General features: G+C 37.7%; 1 protein-coding gene across 1 annotated transcript in view; it reads left to right on the forward strand.

Annotated features, from left to right (window-relative positions):
• Positions 1 to 15,501, forward strand: part of TBC1D32 (TBC1 domain family member 32) — a 695,824-nt gene that overhangs the window by 136,730 nt on the left and 543,593 nt on the right. The window contains exons 7-9 of the mRNA XM_053710787.1: positions 13,027 to 13,105; positions 14,139 to 14,242; positions 14,325 to 14,386. Coding sequence (XP_053566762.1) covers positions 13,027 to 13,105; positions 14,139 to 14,242; positions 14,325 to 14,386 — 245 coding nt within the window. The remainder of the gene's footprint in view (positions 1 to 13,026; positions 13,106 to 14,138; positions 14,243 to 14,324; positions 14,387 to 15,501) is intronic.

The following is a 15,501-nucleotide window of genomic DNA, read 5'->3' on the forward strand; positions in this document are numbered from 1 at the left end:
GTAAAATAAATATTAATCCTAAAATAGCTATAATATAATTATAATTTATATTGTAGCTATATTAGGATTTATTTTACAGGTAAGTATTTAGCTTTAAATAGGAATCATTTATTTAATAAGAGTTAATTTATTTCGTTAGATAAAAATTATATTTAACTTAGGGGGGTGTTAGTGTTAGGGTTAGACTTAGCTTTAGGGGTTAATCCATTTATTAGAATAGCGGTGAGCTCCGATCGGAAGATTAGGGGTTAATAATTGAAGGTAGGTGTCGGCGATGTTAGGGAGGGCAGATTAGGGGTTAATACTATTTATGATAGGGTTAGTGAGGCGGATTAGGTGTTAATAACTTTATTATAGTAGCGCTCAGGTCCGCTCGGCAGATTAGGGGTTAATAAGTGTAGGCAGGTGTCGGCGACGTTGAGGGGGGCAGATTAGGGGTTAATAAATATAATATAGGGGTCGGCGATGTTAGGGCAGCAGATTAGGGGTACATAGGGATAACGTAGGTTGCGGCAGTTTACGGAGCGGCAGATTAGGGGTTAAAAAAAATATGCAGGGGTCAGCGATAGCGGGGTCGGCAGATTAGGGGTTAATAAGTGTAAGGTTAGGGGTGTTTAGACTCGGGGTACATGTTAGAGTGTTAGGTGCAGACGCAGGAAGTGTTTCCCCATAGGAAACAATGGGGCTGCGTTAGGAGCTGAACGCTGCTTTTTTGCAGGTGTTAGGTTTTTTTTCAGCTCAAACAGCCCCATTGTTTCCTATGGGAGAATCGTGCACGAGCACGTTTTTGAGGCCGGCCGCGTCCGTAAGCAACTCTGGTATCGAGAGTTGCATTTGTGGTAAAAATGCTCTACGCTCCTTTTTTGGAGCCTAACGCAGCATTTGATTAAACTCTCGATACCAGAGTTAATTTTATGGTGCGGCCAGAAAAAAGCCCGCGGAGCGTTAACAGCCCTTTTACCGCCGAACTCCAAATCTAGGCCTTAGTTTGTTACAAAGCTTTAGTCAAAGTAACCAAGCCTTACAATAGAAAATAAAAGAAGACACAACCTGGAGGGGGTTGTATTTTATAAGTAGTGGCACAAGATATAGCGGAGATAGTAACCACTCGTGTTTCTAGAAGATTACATTAAGATTCAGCTATGTTGGACATTATTATAAAAAAAATCCTTTTTTTTTATTTCTGGGCAGGCTTGAACTTAGCAATAGTAATGGCGACAGATCATTTCTTGGTATACAAAGGTTTTCCAATGCCACTTAATTTCCTTTTATTTAGATTCCTCACTTTTTTAAATTTATTCGAAATTGCAACTGGTCATCAAAATGTAATGATCAGTTAATAAAGTTCAGACTGGAATATTTTATCGAAAATTAAAAGCCTTGCTTATTTGTCATTTATTGGGCTGATTGAAAGGATAACATTCTTTTATAGGGAGGATACAGATCAATTATTTACAAAATAAATAAATAATAAAATAATTTAAAGTGATTTTTTTTTTTCAAGATACTTTAAGGGGATGTGAAACACAAAAATATCTTGTGGTTCAGACAGGGCATGCATTTTTTTTAAAAAGTTCTCAATTTACTTTTATTATCATATTATTGTATTCTTTGTTGAGATACCTAGGTAGGTATCTGGAGCACTACATGGCAGGAAATGTTACTGACATCTAGTGGTCTTGCACATGGATAGCATTTTGGAAAAACTGCTGTCATATAGACAAGTGCACACTCCTGAGCTTACGTCCCTGCTTTTCAACAAAACATACCAAGAGAACAAAGAAAATATTTTTTATGTCCCTTTAACCCCTTAAGGACCACAGCACTTTTCCATTTTCTGACCGTTTGGGACCAAGGCTATTTTTACATTTTTGCAGTGTTTGTGTTTAGCTGTAATTTTCCTCTTACTCATTTACTGTACCCACACATATTATATATAGTTTATTTCACCATTAAAAGGACTTTCTAAAGATACCATTCATCATATCTTATAATTTACTATAAAAAAATATAAAATATGATGAAAAAATGGAAAAAAAAACACACTTTTTCTAACTTTGACCCCCAAAATCTGTTACATATCTACAACCACCAAAAAACACCCATGCTAAATAGTTTCTAAATTTTGTCCGGAGTTAAGAAATACCCAATGTTAACATGTTCTTTGCTTTTTTTGCAAGTTATAGGGCAATAATACAAGTAGCACTTTGCTATTTCCAAGCCATTGTTTTTCAAAATTAGCGATAGATACATTGGAACACTGATATCTGTCAGGAATCCCTGAATATCCCTTGACATGTATATATTTTTTTTTTAGTAGACAACCCAAAGTATTGATCTAGCCTAACCTTTCACAAACTCACTGAAATTATTTACAAACAGCTTGTGCAATTATGGCGCAAATGGTTGTAAATGCTTCTCTGGGATCCACTTTGTTCAGAAATAGCAGACATATATGGCTTTGGCATTGCTTTTAGGTAATTAGAAGGCCGCTAAATGCTGCTGCACACCACACGTGTATTATACTCAGCAGTGAAGGAGTTAATTAGTGAGCTTGTAGGGTTAGATTTAGCTTAAGTGTAGTGTAGTAGACAAGCCCAAGTATTGATCTAGGCCCATTTTGGTATATTTCATGCCACCATTTCACCGCCAAATGCGATCAAATAAAAAAAAAAAGTTCACTTTTTTACAAACTTTAGGTTTCACACTGAAATTATTTACAAACAGCTTGTTCAATTATGGCACAAATGCTTCTCTGGGATCCCCTTTGTTCAGAAAAAGTAAGACATATACGGCTTTGGGATTGTTTTTTGGTAATTAGAAGGCCACTAAATGCCGCTGCGTACCACACTTGTATTATGTACAGCAGTGAAGGGGTTAATTAGAGAGCTTGTAGGGTTTAGCTTTAGTGCAGAGATCAGCCTCCCACCTGACACATCCCACCCCCTGATCCCTCCCAAAACAGCTCTCTTCCCTCCCCCACCCCACAATTGTCCCCGCCATCTTAAGTAATGGCAGAAAGTCTGCCAGTACTAAAATGAAAGGCTTTTTTTTAAAAATATCTATTCAGCTGTGATAGATCCACCCTTAGCCCCCAACCTCCCTGATCCCCCCCCCCAAACAGCTTTTTAACCCTCACCCCGCTACCTGTTTGCCGCCATCTTGGGTACTGGCAGCTGCCTGCCAGTACCCAGTTTGCCCATAAAAATGTTTTTTATTTTTTTTTTATTAAATATTACATTTTTTTCTGTAGTGTAGCTGCCCCCCCTCAATACCCCCTCCCCCTTCCAGATCCTTGGATCTTTATTTATCCCCCCCCTCCCTCTCCCTCCTTCCTATACACATACATTGGTGGAAGTAGTTGCTGCGCGCGTGCGCTCCCTGCACGCTCCCGGCACCCGGCGTGCACATTGCACATACAGGAACCGGATGCTGAGTAGCGATGGGTCGCCCACCCGCCTCCCTGCTATGGCTCCCACCAACAAACGATCGGCACCATCGCTACCGGTGCAGAGAGTGACTCTGCATCGATGTGTAAAAAAATGGTATTGCAGGATGCCTTAATATCAAGGCATCACTGCAATACCATGAAAGCGGCTGGAAGCGATCAGGATAGCTTCCACCACTTCAAATCCCTAAGGACGTACAGGGTTTGTCCTTGGTCGTTAACTGACCTTTTTTGTAGGACGTACCCAGTACGTCCTTGGTTGTTAAGGGGTTAAAGCCAAAGTTATTCATCCTGAAATAAGGATTCATTTTAGTTATGTAGCACATGGCTGTACGTTCATGGCTGCAATGTTTACAGTTTTTGGTAAATTAATTCCTTTAATCCCAAAACAGCTCTCTTCCCTCCCCCACCCCACAATTGTCCCCGCCATCTTAAGTAATGGCAGAAAGTCTGCCAGTACTAAAATGAAAGGCTTTTTTTTTTAAATATCTATTCAGCTGTGATAGATCCACCCTTAGCCCCCAACCTCCCTGATCCCCCCCCCAAACAGCTTTTTAACCCTCACCCCGCTACCTGTTTGCCGCCATCTTGGGTACTGGCAGCTGCCTGCCAGTACCCAGTTTGCCCATAAAAATGTTTTTTATTTATTTTTATTAAATATTACATTTTTTTCTGTAGTGTAGCTGCCCCCCCTCAATACCCCCTCCCCCTTCCAGATCCTTGGATCTTTATTTATCCCCCCCCTCCCTCTCCCTCCTTCCTATACACATACATTGGTGGCAGTAGTTGCTGCGCGCGTGCGCTCCCTGCACGCTCCCGGCACCCGGCGTGCACATTGCACATACAGGAACCGGATGCTGAGTAGCGATGGGTCGCCCACCCGCCTCCCTGCTATGGCTCCCACCCACAAACGATCGGCACCATCGCTACCGGTGCAGAGAGTGACTCTGCATCGATGTGTAAAAAAAATGGTATTGCAGGATGCCTTAATATCAAGGCATCACTGCAATACCATGAAAGCGGCTGGAAGCGATCAGGATAGCTTCCACCACTTCAAATCCCTAAGGACGTACAGGGTTTGTCCTTGGTCGTTAACTGACCTTTTTTGTAGGACGTACCCAGTACGTCCTTGGTTGTTAAGGGGTTAAAGCCAAAGTTATTCATCCTGAAATAAGGATTCATTTTAGTTATGTAGCACATGGCTGTACGTTCATGGCTGCAATGTTTATAGTTTTTGGTAAATTAATTCCTTTAATCCATTCACAATGCCATACAGAGATATCTGTAAGATTATTTTGGCCAATTTTATGTGAAGAAGTTATTTTCACACATTCTTGGTTTTGTGGTTCTCAAAACTGTGAATTTGTGTCTGCAGAGATAATATGCGTCTTCATATAAAAACATGTACATAGTTAAAAAAAATACCCTAATCCCATTATTCCTCTGCAAATCAATGTACACAGAGTAAACCATTTACCCTCTTAAGTGATAAGTTTTAAAAAGCTCAATATATACAAAAATGTTTGGAGTGGAATAGATCAGCACAAGGAGTTAAGTGAGGTAGCTCAGCTGGTAAATGCCCTGACTATAAAAAAAGCCTGTTGAAAAGATCTAAGGTCACAGGTTCAAATCCCGGCAGGGCCGACTCAGCCCTTCATTCTTCCAAGTTTGATAAAATGACTATGAGTAAATATAAGAGAAAAATGGATATATCAGAGCACACAGTTGCCACTAGATTAGAATAATGTGTAAGTGAGTTGGCTAGATGCAAGCCAGGTAAATAATAAAATATAACTTTTAATTGTACATTTTAAAATAAAGTTGGTGAAAAACATTCACACACATACAGTGCATAGTTAAAAACAGTTAAATATGAGTACTGAATGCTACAATGCCCAGGTAACAACCAATGATGTGAGTTAAATGGGATAATCTGGCAGGGAGGCACCACATGTTGTGGTATACAATATAATTATGTTGGGGACTCAATTTGAAGTATAATGTACATTCTCTTCTATACTTATACAACTGATAAAATGACTACCATTAAATTGGGTAATAATAACAACTATTACTATTCAGCAGCCAATTTGGTTAATTCCGTGAGCGAGCGCTGAAAAAGCACTTTGAGTCCCACTGGGAGAAAGGCGCTATATAAATACTAGTTATTATATTATTATTAAGTGTGAGCAGGTAGGGAAAAGCAGTAATACTTAAAGTAAAAACCTATAATGTTATTGTTTTAATTAAATAAAACTATTTAAATTGTTATTAAAAATGAAACCCTTACATGGTTGTAAATATTAAGACTGTAAATATAAATATAACAACCAGCAAGAATGAGTCTTTATCTAGAAAACTAAAATTTAAATCAAGTCTTACTGACTAGTGATTTAAATTGTTTTGATTTAAATCAAATCCACATTTTTTCTTTTATGTCCCCATTGCAGTTTTATATTTTAGGTGCTTCAAATTTATTGTGGAAAATCATCATTCCTACCTTTTTTCACAAACTTTTTGAAGTGCCTGCATTTTCTTGGACTTTGTCACAGCAGTAACATATGTAGAAGGGATGACTGAGTTTACATTATTTTGATAGCATCCCGAACCTAGCTTGCTCAGAACAGCATGAAGTAGAGACAGTTTGCGGTAATAGAGGATCTACAACTCCATTTGTGAATAGTGAATCATAGAATTTTTTTTTCCCTGGCAGAATTTTGCCTCTATATGCCCTAGATTCTGTTGAAGGCTGGACAAAGAGGTCTACATACACTCTATTGCAATATCCTCTCTCCCAGGTTCCATTTTTGTTTTATCAAGCATTACAACTAGTATTGAGTGTGTCAGAAAATCTATGTATTTATATGACTGCTATTGTTTGTAACAATCTTTACATTTGTTATTAGCACCCCAACAGGTGGTTCTTTATATACTTAGTATGGTCGCCCCTACATAGGCTTGAGTTGTTTTTCTTCTTTTCTTATTGGAGGGTGATACATTCATTTGCAGTACCACCCACTTGCCACATAAAGAGAAACCAGTGCATGCTGAAACCTGATGTATAAAAAGCAACAGAAACTAGCTGGCTCTCAATATCATACAAAAACCATTAAACATTAAAAACATAAAATGGAAGATTAGTTAATGTTATTGGCTTAGAGATGATGCCCAAGTGTCTCACTCATTCAGTGTTTGTGTCCTAACGTCAGCCTTCTATGTTCAATATGACATTTTGCACCCAGTTTTTCTGTTAGGACATGAGGTGTGTAGCCATTTATTGTGCGTGGGTGTGTATTTAAAATGGCATGTTTACAATATCCATATTAAAAGATGTAAGTTTAAAGATTTAGAACTTGAAAGTCAGAATTAAATGTTCATGGTTCAGTTACAGTATGCAATTATAAGTGAGGTTCCAATTTAGTTGTATTGTCAAATTGACTTTTTTCTGTTGTTATCCTTTGTTAAAAAATGTATACTTAGCTAGACTCAGGAGCAGCAAAGCACTACTGGGAGCTAGCTGCTGATTGGCTTTATCAGATAACAACTAAAAAAAGTATTCACTTTATATTAATGTTTTATGACAGTGGTTAGCCTTGTTGTCAGTGGACTAAAGCCCAGATTGGCTCTCTAAATAAGGCAAATGGTAGGCTTAGTTTGGCTTTTGAAAGCTTAATTGCAGTAAAATGGATGTTAATTTCTTTTAAACCATTTATACTTGGCTGAAATGTTATTTGACAGCAACACAACAAAAATTACAAGGTTTTTACTGTCCCATACAGTTATGTATAAGCCATATCACTATAATAAAAGGCTCTAACACATTGGAGCATTTTCCTTTTGCACTTTTTATGTCCCATAGAACAATGTATTTATAGTAAACAACATCTGTGGAATATAGATGGATATATATCATACAACAAGGAATTCTAGTTTTTTGTCTTCTATGTATCTATAAAAAAAATTGTCTTTGATTTCATGCTTTGCTGCCTTTCCTAAAGCACAATGGTTATATAAAAGTACAAAATGACTATTTAGCCATCAGCAGAGAATATACTATATATCTGCAAAATACATTCAAAGAAATAGTGTCTGTATGTGCAGTTGATCTAGGTTACCAAAATGATTTTATTCATATGCCATATAATCTTTAGATGTACAGGCAATGAATATGCACTTGTGTTTAAATTAAAGGGCAATAATAGCTGCAACATTAAGTGAAATTGGCATTGAAAGATCAAGTGAACTACAGCTTGAAAATGCCATTTCTCTGTTCATTTAAATGTAACAAATGAAATGAGTAAAGACAGCTTAACCCTAAGGTATGATTTTAATGCTCATTTTAATATAAGTAAATACCAATTCTATTAGACTGCTTCTTGTTACTGAGCAGCTTGAACATGTTTTTCTTGTAGTTGATTTGGATGTTTCTAGGAATAATATTTTTTTCCAGTATAAAAAAAATAAAATAAATAATATTATTACGTATTCATTTTTTGGGTTGGGTTTTTTCTTTAACACGTTAAAAATATATAATATTTAGGGCATTCATCCCCTTGCACTGGCAATGGAGATAAAAGAAAAAGGACAAGGAAATGGTGCTTAGGAGTATACCCATACCTGGCCACACAGACCCTTGTTGTACATACTTAATTTACATTTAGAACATTAAAAATACAAAGCTACAAGGTTACAATAGAAACCATTGACTAGAACTGTAGAACACAGAAGTTAAACTCAGTTACTTGGACCGTAGATCAGTACATCGTATATAGGAACAATTTAGAGTACTATAGTCCTTGAATATTTTAAGCTCCTACAAGAACTAAACCCTGGAATCAATATAGAGAGGTAGGGCAGATTTTAATATCTCAGCCCATGGACAGACAGCCTAATAGTTAATCAAACCTTTGTTTGTCCTCTAAGTCGGGAATCCATCACAAAGTTATGTCTCTTGGTAGAGAATTGTCTCTGTGGTAGTGGGTTGCATTTGTTTGCTGTAGGTCAAAGCTCCTTAGGCGAGGTAATGGAAGTGCCCTGAGCACCTATCTCTTCTCTGAGATGATCAAGAGAGGCCCATAAAGATCTCTTAACTTTTCTAGACCACTCTTATATAAGCGCCATACTCTTAGGGTTATTGATTGCAAGAAAAGACCCACCTTTACGGATTAAAAGCTCAGTCAGGTAACCCCATCTGTAACAAATCTCTTTTTGCCTAAGGGCTTTACGGAATTCAAGTAAAGTCCTTTTTTCTGTAGAGTATATTGCAAAAAAAATAAAATGACTTGGATATGCTGAAACCCTTGCGGTGGAGTTAAAAAAAAGGCATTTTTAAGGATCTCTTCCTTGTAGGTAAAGTAGTGGAATCTGGCTATAACATCTCTAGGCCTATCTGTAGAAATGTTTCTTCCACTAGGGATTTTATGAACTCTATCAATTATAGAACCTGTAGGTGACATAGATGGTTTTAAGTGCCCATGATATTCTAAAATGAATTTGTTGAGATTTGCACTAGAAATTTCTTCTGATATCCCACAGAATCTAAGATTATTACACCATGATCAAATTGCACCAATATCTCTTTTCAGTTCAGCAAATGAGCACTTAATGGCTTTAGTAAGAGAGTCATGTAAGGCATTGAGTCTATGTGTAAGTCTATCAACAGTTTCTGTTGCAGCAGAGTCATCCATAGTAGCAAGAGTTTGTGGACATGACTTTAGAGGAGTAATAGGTTCCATGGTCTGTAGACTTCTTTCTGTGTCAGAAGAAGACGTCTACAGAGGGTTTAACTTTAAAATGATCAGCTGCAGACTTTTTAACCATTGAGGCAGGGGATGATTTTTTCTTGAAGCCTTCTGGTGGCATACATGTACTCTACACCACCTGAGAATCACCCAGGTAGAAACAAAGTCCTCTGAGAAAGGTTCATCACAGTCTTTAGACAATAGGACTTTAGATATAAGCAGCTCAATTTCTGAAACCTGCAATGCAGACTCAGAAGGGGTATATGCATCCCTAAAATAGCAACCTGGCCTCAACCACTAGAATGGGACTTATCTAGGGGCGAGACAAGGAAAGGGTGCATGGGAGTATACCCATAAAGGGAGAGAAAACGTGTGGGGTCTATCTTAGAGGCCAAATGCTGGGAGATTTGTTCCAGGCAAAAGTAAAGCACTGTTAAATTTAGTGTCATCAGTGGATGAGTTACCCATTTAGGTTCTTAGGAATGGCAAGGCTCACTTATATGGCAGACATAATTAGCAGAAATTACTTCAGAAACATAATCCTCAGCTCTAGCAAGTTACGTAACCACTAGAAGCGACAGAAGGGAAGGAAGATATGGTTATTATCTACCTAGGGATGGCATATAGTAAGGGGACTAGAACTGAGGGAAGCTAGAGAGTACTCCCACTGTCACCAATGATTCAAAGTAAAACAGAGGTGCCACTCTTTTGGCTGGTGATGATTTCAAAAGAGAAGGGTTATGATGCCACCGTCGGCTCTTCAACAGTGAATGGTGTCTGTAGACATAGGAATAAAGAATGTAGGGTACTCACAATGTGTTGGCACTTATCACAAAGTGCAAAATAGTGAAGCATGGGTCCTCAAGAGCTCCCCAGCTAGCTCATTCATGGCTGTTTGTGTCACTGTGAATGAGCTAGCTGGGGAGCTCTTGAGGACCCAGACTCCACAGGTGCCAACACATTGTGAGTACCCTCACTTTAGATATGTCTGACTGGTAGGACTTGTAGATGCTCACTGCAAGATGAGCCGTAGCCCACAGCCACATGCTCTGGGTGCATGCTGACACTCTTCTGTGCCAGCAGCACTTGACTCCCAACAAGGCCAACTGGTAGTTGGCTCTCTCCTTCAACTCCACCTAGAGACCAATGGCTGGACTGGTGTCAAACTGCCTTCCGGGACCGGCAGTGCTGCACAGTGGCTAAGCAACAGCAGGGAGACACTGTAGTGTTCAATGCAGACTGGTACAGTAATACTGATAATGCTGGTCACCAGATAAAACGAAAAGGGCGTTGTTAGTGAGCTTTTATTAGCACTAAAATTTCTGAAGGTTTCTGCAAGGTGCTTCCCTATACTTTTCTAGATTTGTAAGAGCTCTCAAAATGACAGTTATAAAACCTTTAGCTCGGTGGTCGACAAATTTTGTTCAAAATCTAGGAGCCAAAAACTTTTGGCCAATCATATTATTAAATCAAAGTTGGATTTGTATTTCACACATGCAAGGTGTCGAAAAAATCCAGCAACAAACTAAATTTTAAGTGTTGCTGATGGTGGCCACCAGGAAAAGAGGGAGGCATCTATGTTTTTTTCAGAAATTAATAAACCAGTGCACTAGGCCCTAATTTTAAGGCACCAGTGGCTCCCTGGCGTCTGGGTTTGCCAAGCCCTGCTTTAGCGTATATTTGTAGATCTGTTGTACTGCCTTGGTTAATTGATTATATTAACTATGCACAATTCAGAAAACTTGGTACATTATTGAAAATGCAAAAAAACAAACTAAAAGAGTAATTTGAAAATTCAATTAACCCTGTACTATATTGAAAACACATTATTAACACATTATTTGATGCTTTACGTTGTGACTTTAATGTATTTTTAAAAACATATACACTCATTTTAAATCTGATGACTGCAACACACACCAGTTGGGACAGTCGAGTGTTTACCACTGTGTAACATCACCTTTTCTTCTTTATAACACTTATCAAGCGTTTGGGCACTGAAGACACCAGTTGGTTAAGTTTAGCAAGTGGAATTCTCCCCATTCATCAATTATGCATGTCTTCAGCTGCACAACTTTACAGGCCTTTGTTGCCTTATTTTGTGCTTCATAATGCGCCACACATTATCAATCGGAGACAGGTCAGGACTGCAGGCAGGCCATGCTAGCACCTGCACTCTGCTTATGCAACTGTGTGCTTGTAATCTGGACAGAAAGTGGTTTGGCGTTGTACTGCTGGAAAATGCATGGACGTCCCTGGAAAAGACGACGTCTGGATGGCAGCATTAATGGTGCCCTCACAGATGTGCAAGTTACCCATGCCATGGGCACTGACACCCCCCCATACCATGACAGACGCTGGCTTTTGGACCTGATGCTGATAACAGCTTGGATGGTCCTTTTACTCTTTGACCTGCAGAACACAACCTCTGTTTTTTCCAAAAACTATTTGAAATGTTGACTTGTCAGACCACAAAACACTATTCCACTGTGCTACTGTCCATCTCAGATGAGACCGAGCCCAGAGAAGTCGGCAGTGCTTCTCGACAGTGTTGATGTATGGCTTCTGTTTTGCATAGCAAATCTTTAACTTGCATCTGTGGATGCAGTGACAAATGGTGTTAACTAACAAAGGTTTACAAAAAGTTTTCCTGAGCCCATATCAGGATATCCATTACAGACTCATGACGGTTTTTGAGACAGTGACGTCTGAGGGATCAAAGATCACGCACATTCAGAAGTGGTTTTTGACCTTGCCATTTGACCACAGAGATGTGACCGGATTCCTTGAATCCTTTAATTATATTGTGCACTGTAGAAGGTGAAATGCCCAAAATCCTACTGATTTGTCTTTGGGGAATGTTGTTCTCAAAGTGTTGGATTATTCACTGACTTCTATGTTGGCAGATTGGCGAGCCTCGACCCATCCTTGCTCTTGAAGGACTAGGCCTTTTTTAGAGGCTCCTTATATACAATGATTACACAATTGCCTCACCTGTTTCACATCACCTTCTGATTTCAACTTGTCACATCACTATTACTAAATTGCCCCTGTCCCGACTTTTGTTTTGCATTTTCCATAATGTCCCAACTTTTTCGGAAATTAAGGTTGTAAGAATAACATTTATGTACTTTAGAAAAATCACAACTCATTTCTTGCCAAACCTACTATCTAAAAATAACAAAATAAGTGTTCACAAACTAGTAAATTATATACAAAAAAGTGAGAAAGAAAATAAATAAAAAGTGCACAAACATGAAACATACACTTAACCGTGTTATAATCAGACTGTATTGGGAATGTCCATACACTGTAGCTGTTATTTCATGATTGCAGGTGTTTTCAGTTGCCTCAGAGAGAAAACAAACAAAACCACTCAACTAAAACAACTTTACAATGCACTTCTATTATCTAATTTGATTTGTTTACTTGGAATCCTTAGTTGAAAAACATACCTAGGTAGGCTCAGGAGCAGCAATGCGCAACTGGGATCCAGCTGCTGATTGGTGGCGGAACTTACTGTATATACCGCTTGTCATTAGCTCATTCGATGTGTTCATCTAGCTCCTAGCAGTGCACTGCTGCGCCATCAACAAAGGATACAATAAAGCAAATTTGATAATATAAGTAAAATGGAAAGTTGTTTAAAATTTGTTTTCATGTCCCTTTAAGTCTTAAATTACCGGATCTCTTTATTTTAATGATAATTTTTCTCTTTGTTTTCCACAGCTTTGTATTCTTTAATGATCATTACAGTCATTAAGCAAATGCTTACCTCATACAAAGACCAGACAAAAGTCTTTGACAAATGAAATTAATTCTTGTGTTCTTCCGTAGGAGAAGATTCTGCGCTTTTATGCAAAAACATTTTCATCATCACCGCTGAATATGGCAAAAGAGATTTATACTAGTTTAGGTATGTCTCATGAATACATTTTATTTCCTTCTTTAAATTTTAGATTTACTACTTTTAAAAAGAGTGTATCTAAATTTCTAATATTCCCTAGTGACTCATTTAAAATGAGGAAGAAAGCATTGAGTTCCTTAGGTATAAATAGAAGCCATTTTAGCTTTGTATACATAGACTTTTTTAATACTTTTATTTTGACAGCTTTGCCCAATATCAGACTTTAACATTAATCTAAACGAGAGAAGACCAATCAAAACTGCAGTCATTTACAATAAAAAAAAAAGTATTTGTATAATTTTTTAGCAGTGTAGATGCCTAAAATATTTTAAGAAGTGCTATGCAATTTTATTTTTTTAGTGTATAGTTATTTATATTGAATGTAAATATGATCCCCAAATGAGCAGTCTAAATAAAACGTTGAATACTTCACTTATGGAAAACTACATTTTTTTAATGTTGACTTAATTAGATCTTGGTTAAATCACCGCAGCCTATTTTGTTTTGAGACAGTTTTAGGGCTAGATTTATTAAAGCTGAGGCGTACAGGGGCGCGTATATGCGCCCCTGTATGCCTCAGCTCGCCTGTGGCGGGGCGAAAATACCCGCAGGTATTCGGCATTGCACACGAGCTCAATTTTGCACTCGCGTGCAATCCCGCCCCCTGCCCGCGCACAGCCAATCACGCGCGGGCAGGAGCTGTCAATCTCCTCGGTCTGACAAGACCGAGGAGATTGAATTTCGCCACATTAGAGGTGGCGAAGAGGCTAAGGAAGCAGCGGTCTGGTGACCGCTGCTTGATAAATGACGGCGAGCAAGTTCTTGAGAGAACTTGCTGCCGTAGGGGCTTAATAAATCTAGCCCTTAGTGTCTATTATCAATTAATTTCACATTCCTGGTTTGTATCATTTTATACATCTGTCATTCTAACAATTTTGTCATTCAAATACATTGATGTAAAGAGAGATAAATTCCCTGAAATCCTTTCTTAATTTACCTGCATTAGATAAATGTAACCTGTTTAAACTTTATTTTTTTTCAGCCAAGCATTTGGAATTGTCATTTAAATCTAGAGAATGTCCAAAAGCTACATTATCTACTGGTGTTGATATAACCAACCAGGATGTTGTTCATTTGCTGAAAAAGGTACAATACACTTTTTTTATATTGTTAAACTGTAATAACTTGTCTTATTGTTCATTCATTTATCAGATTTATTTATCCTCAGATTCGACTTTTAAATGACTACCAGAAGGAAGCTCCTTCTTTTTGGATTCGGCACCCAGAAAAGTAAGTCATGAATTGAAATAAAGAATAACATATTGTCTTGTAGTTTCGTTGCTAAGAGTTTCTGTTTTTTAAGTGTATTTTTTTCTCATTCCTACTTTCTCATTCCCCTCCATTTTTCTGACCCCACTCTGCATTTTAATTTTTCTAAGATAGAAAGTTTTAAATATTTTTTTTCACTGAAAATGTAGCTCTCCAAAACCTCTGTGCCCTCACTACCTTTCAAAATGTTTGTTTGCTGATCCTACTGTGAAGCAAATGTCTTAAATAGTTCTTGACATTAATCTTTTCATAAATCAATAATTATCAAGAATGTTGATAGGTAAATTGTTAAATGTGTATTTATGTAAAATGCCAATAGAAAAGGTCCACTACACTAAAGTTCACACTAACGTAGAACTTAAAGGGACAGTAAAATCATAATTAAACATTCATGATTTAGATAGAGCATACAGTTTTAAACACCTTTCCAATTTACTTATATTAATTTACTTCCTTCTCTTGTTATCCTTTGCCGAAAGGTTTATCTAGGTAAGCTCAGGAGCAGCAAACCTAGTTTCTAGCTGCTGATTGGTGGCTGCATATATAAACCGATTGTCATTGGCTCACCCCATGTGTTCAATTATAAACCAGTAGTGCATTGCTGCTCCTTCAACAAATGATAATAAAAGAATGAAACAAATTTAATAATAGAAGTAAACTGGAAAGTTGTTTAAAATGATATGTTCTACCTAAATCATGAAAGAAAATGTTGGGGTTTCATGTTCCTTTAAAGGGATACTAAACCCAATTTTTTTTCTTACAAGATTCAGATACAGCATTACAATTTAAGCAACTATCTAATTTTCTCCTATTATCAATCATTTTTTTCTTCTCTTGCTATCTTTGTTAAAATACTCTGTTATGCTTCTCTGCTTTTTTGTCTCCCTGGCTACTGATTCACATCCCTTTAAGTTGTGTGTTAGAATACTATGGTATGCATTTATTCTGCCGTCTGTATTTTGGCTATTAATCATTTATCAGATACGTTGTATACGTTCAGTACATTCTGCCATTCGTCCCCCCTCCCTATCTAATTTGCAAGTGAGTGTAACTCCTGTCTTGCTAGCTAGACTATT

Source organism: Bombina bombina, chromosome 4 (genome assembly GCF_027579735.1).
Source record: "Bombina bombina isolate aBomBom1 chromosome 4, aBomBom1.pri, whole genome shotgun sequence".
Lineage (NCBI taxonomy): Eukaryota > Metazoa > Chordata > Amphibia > Anura > Bombinatoridae > Bombina > Bombina bombina.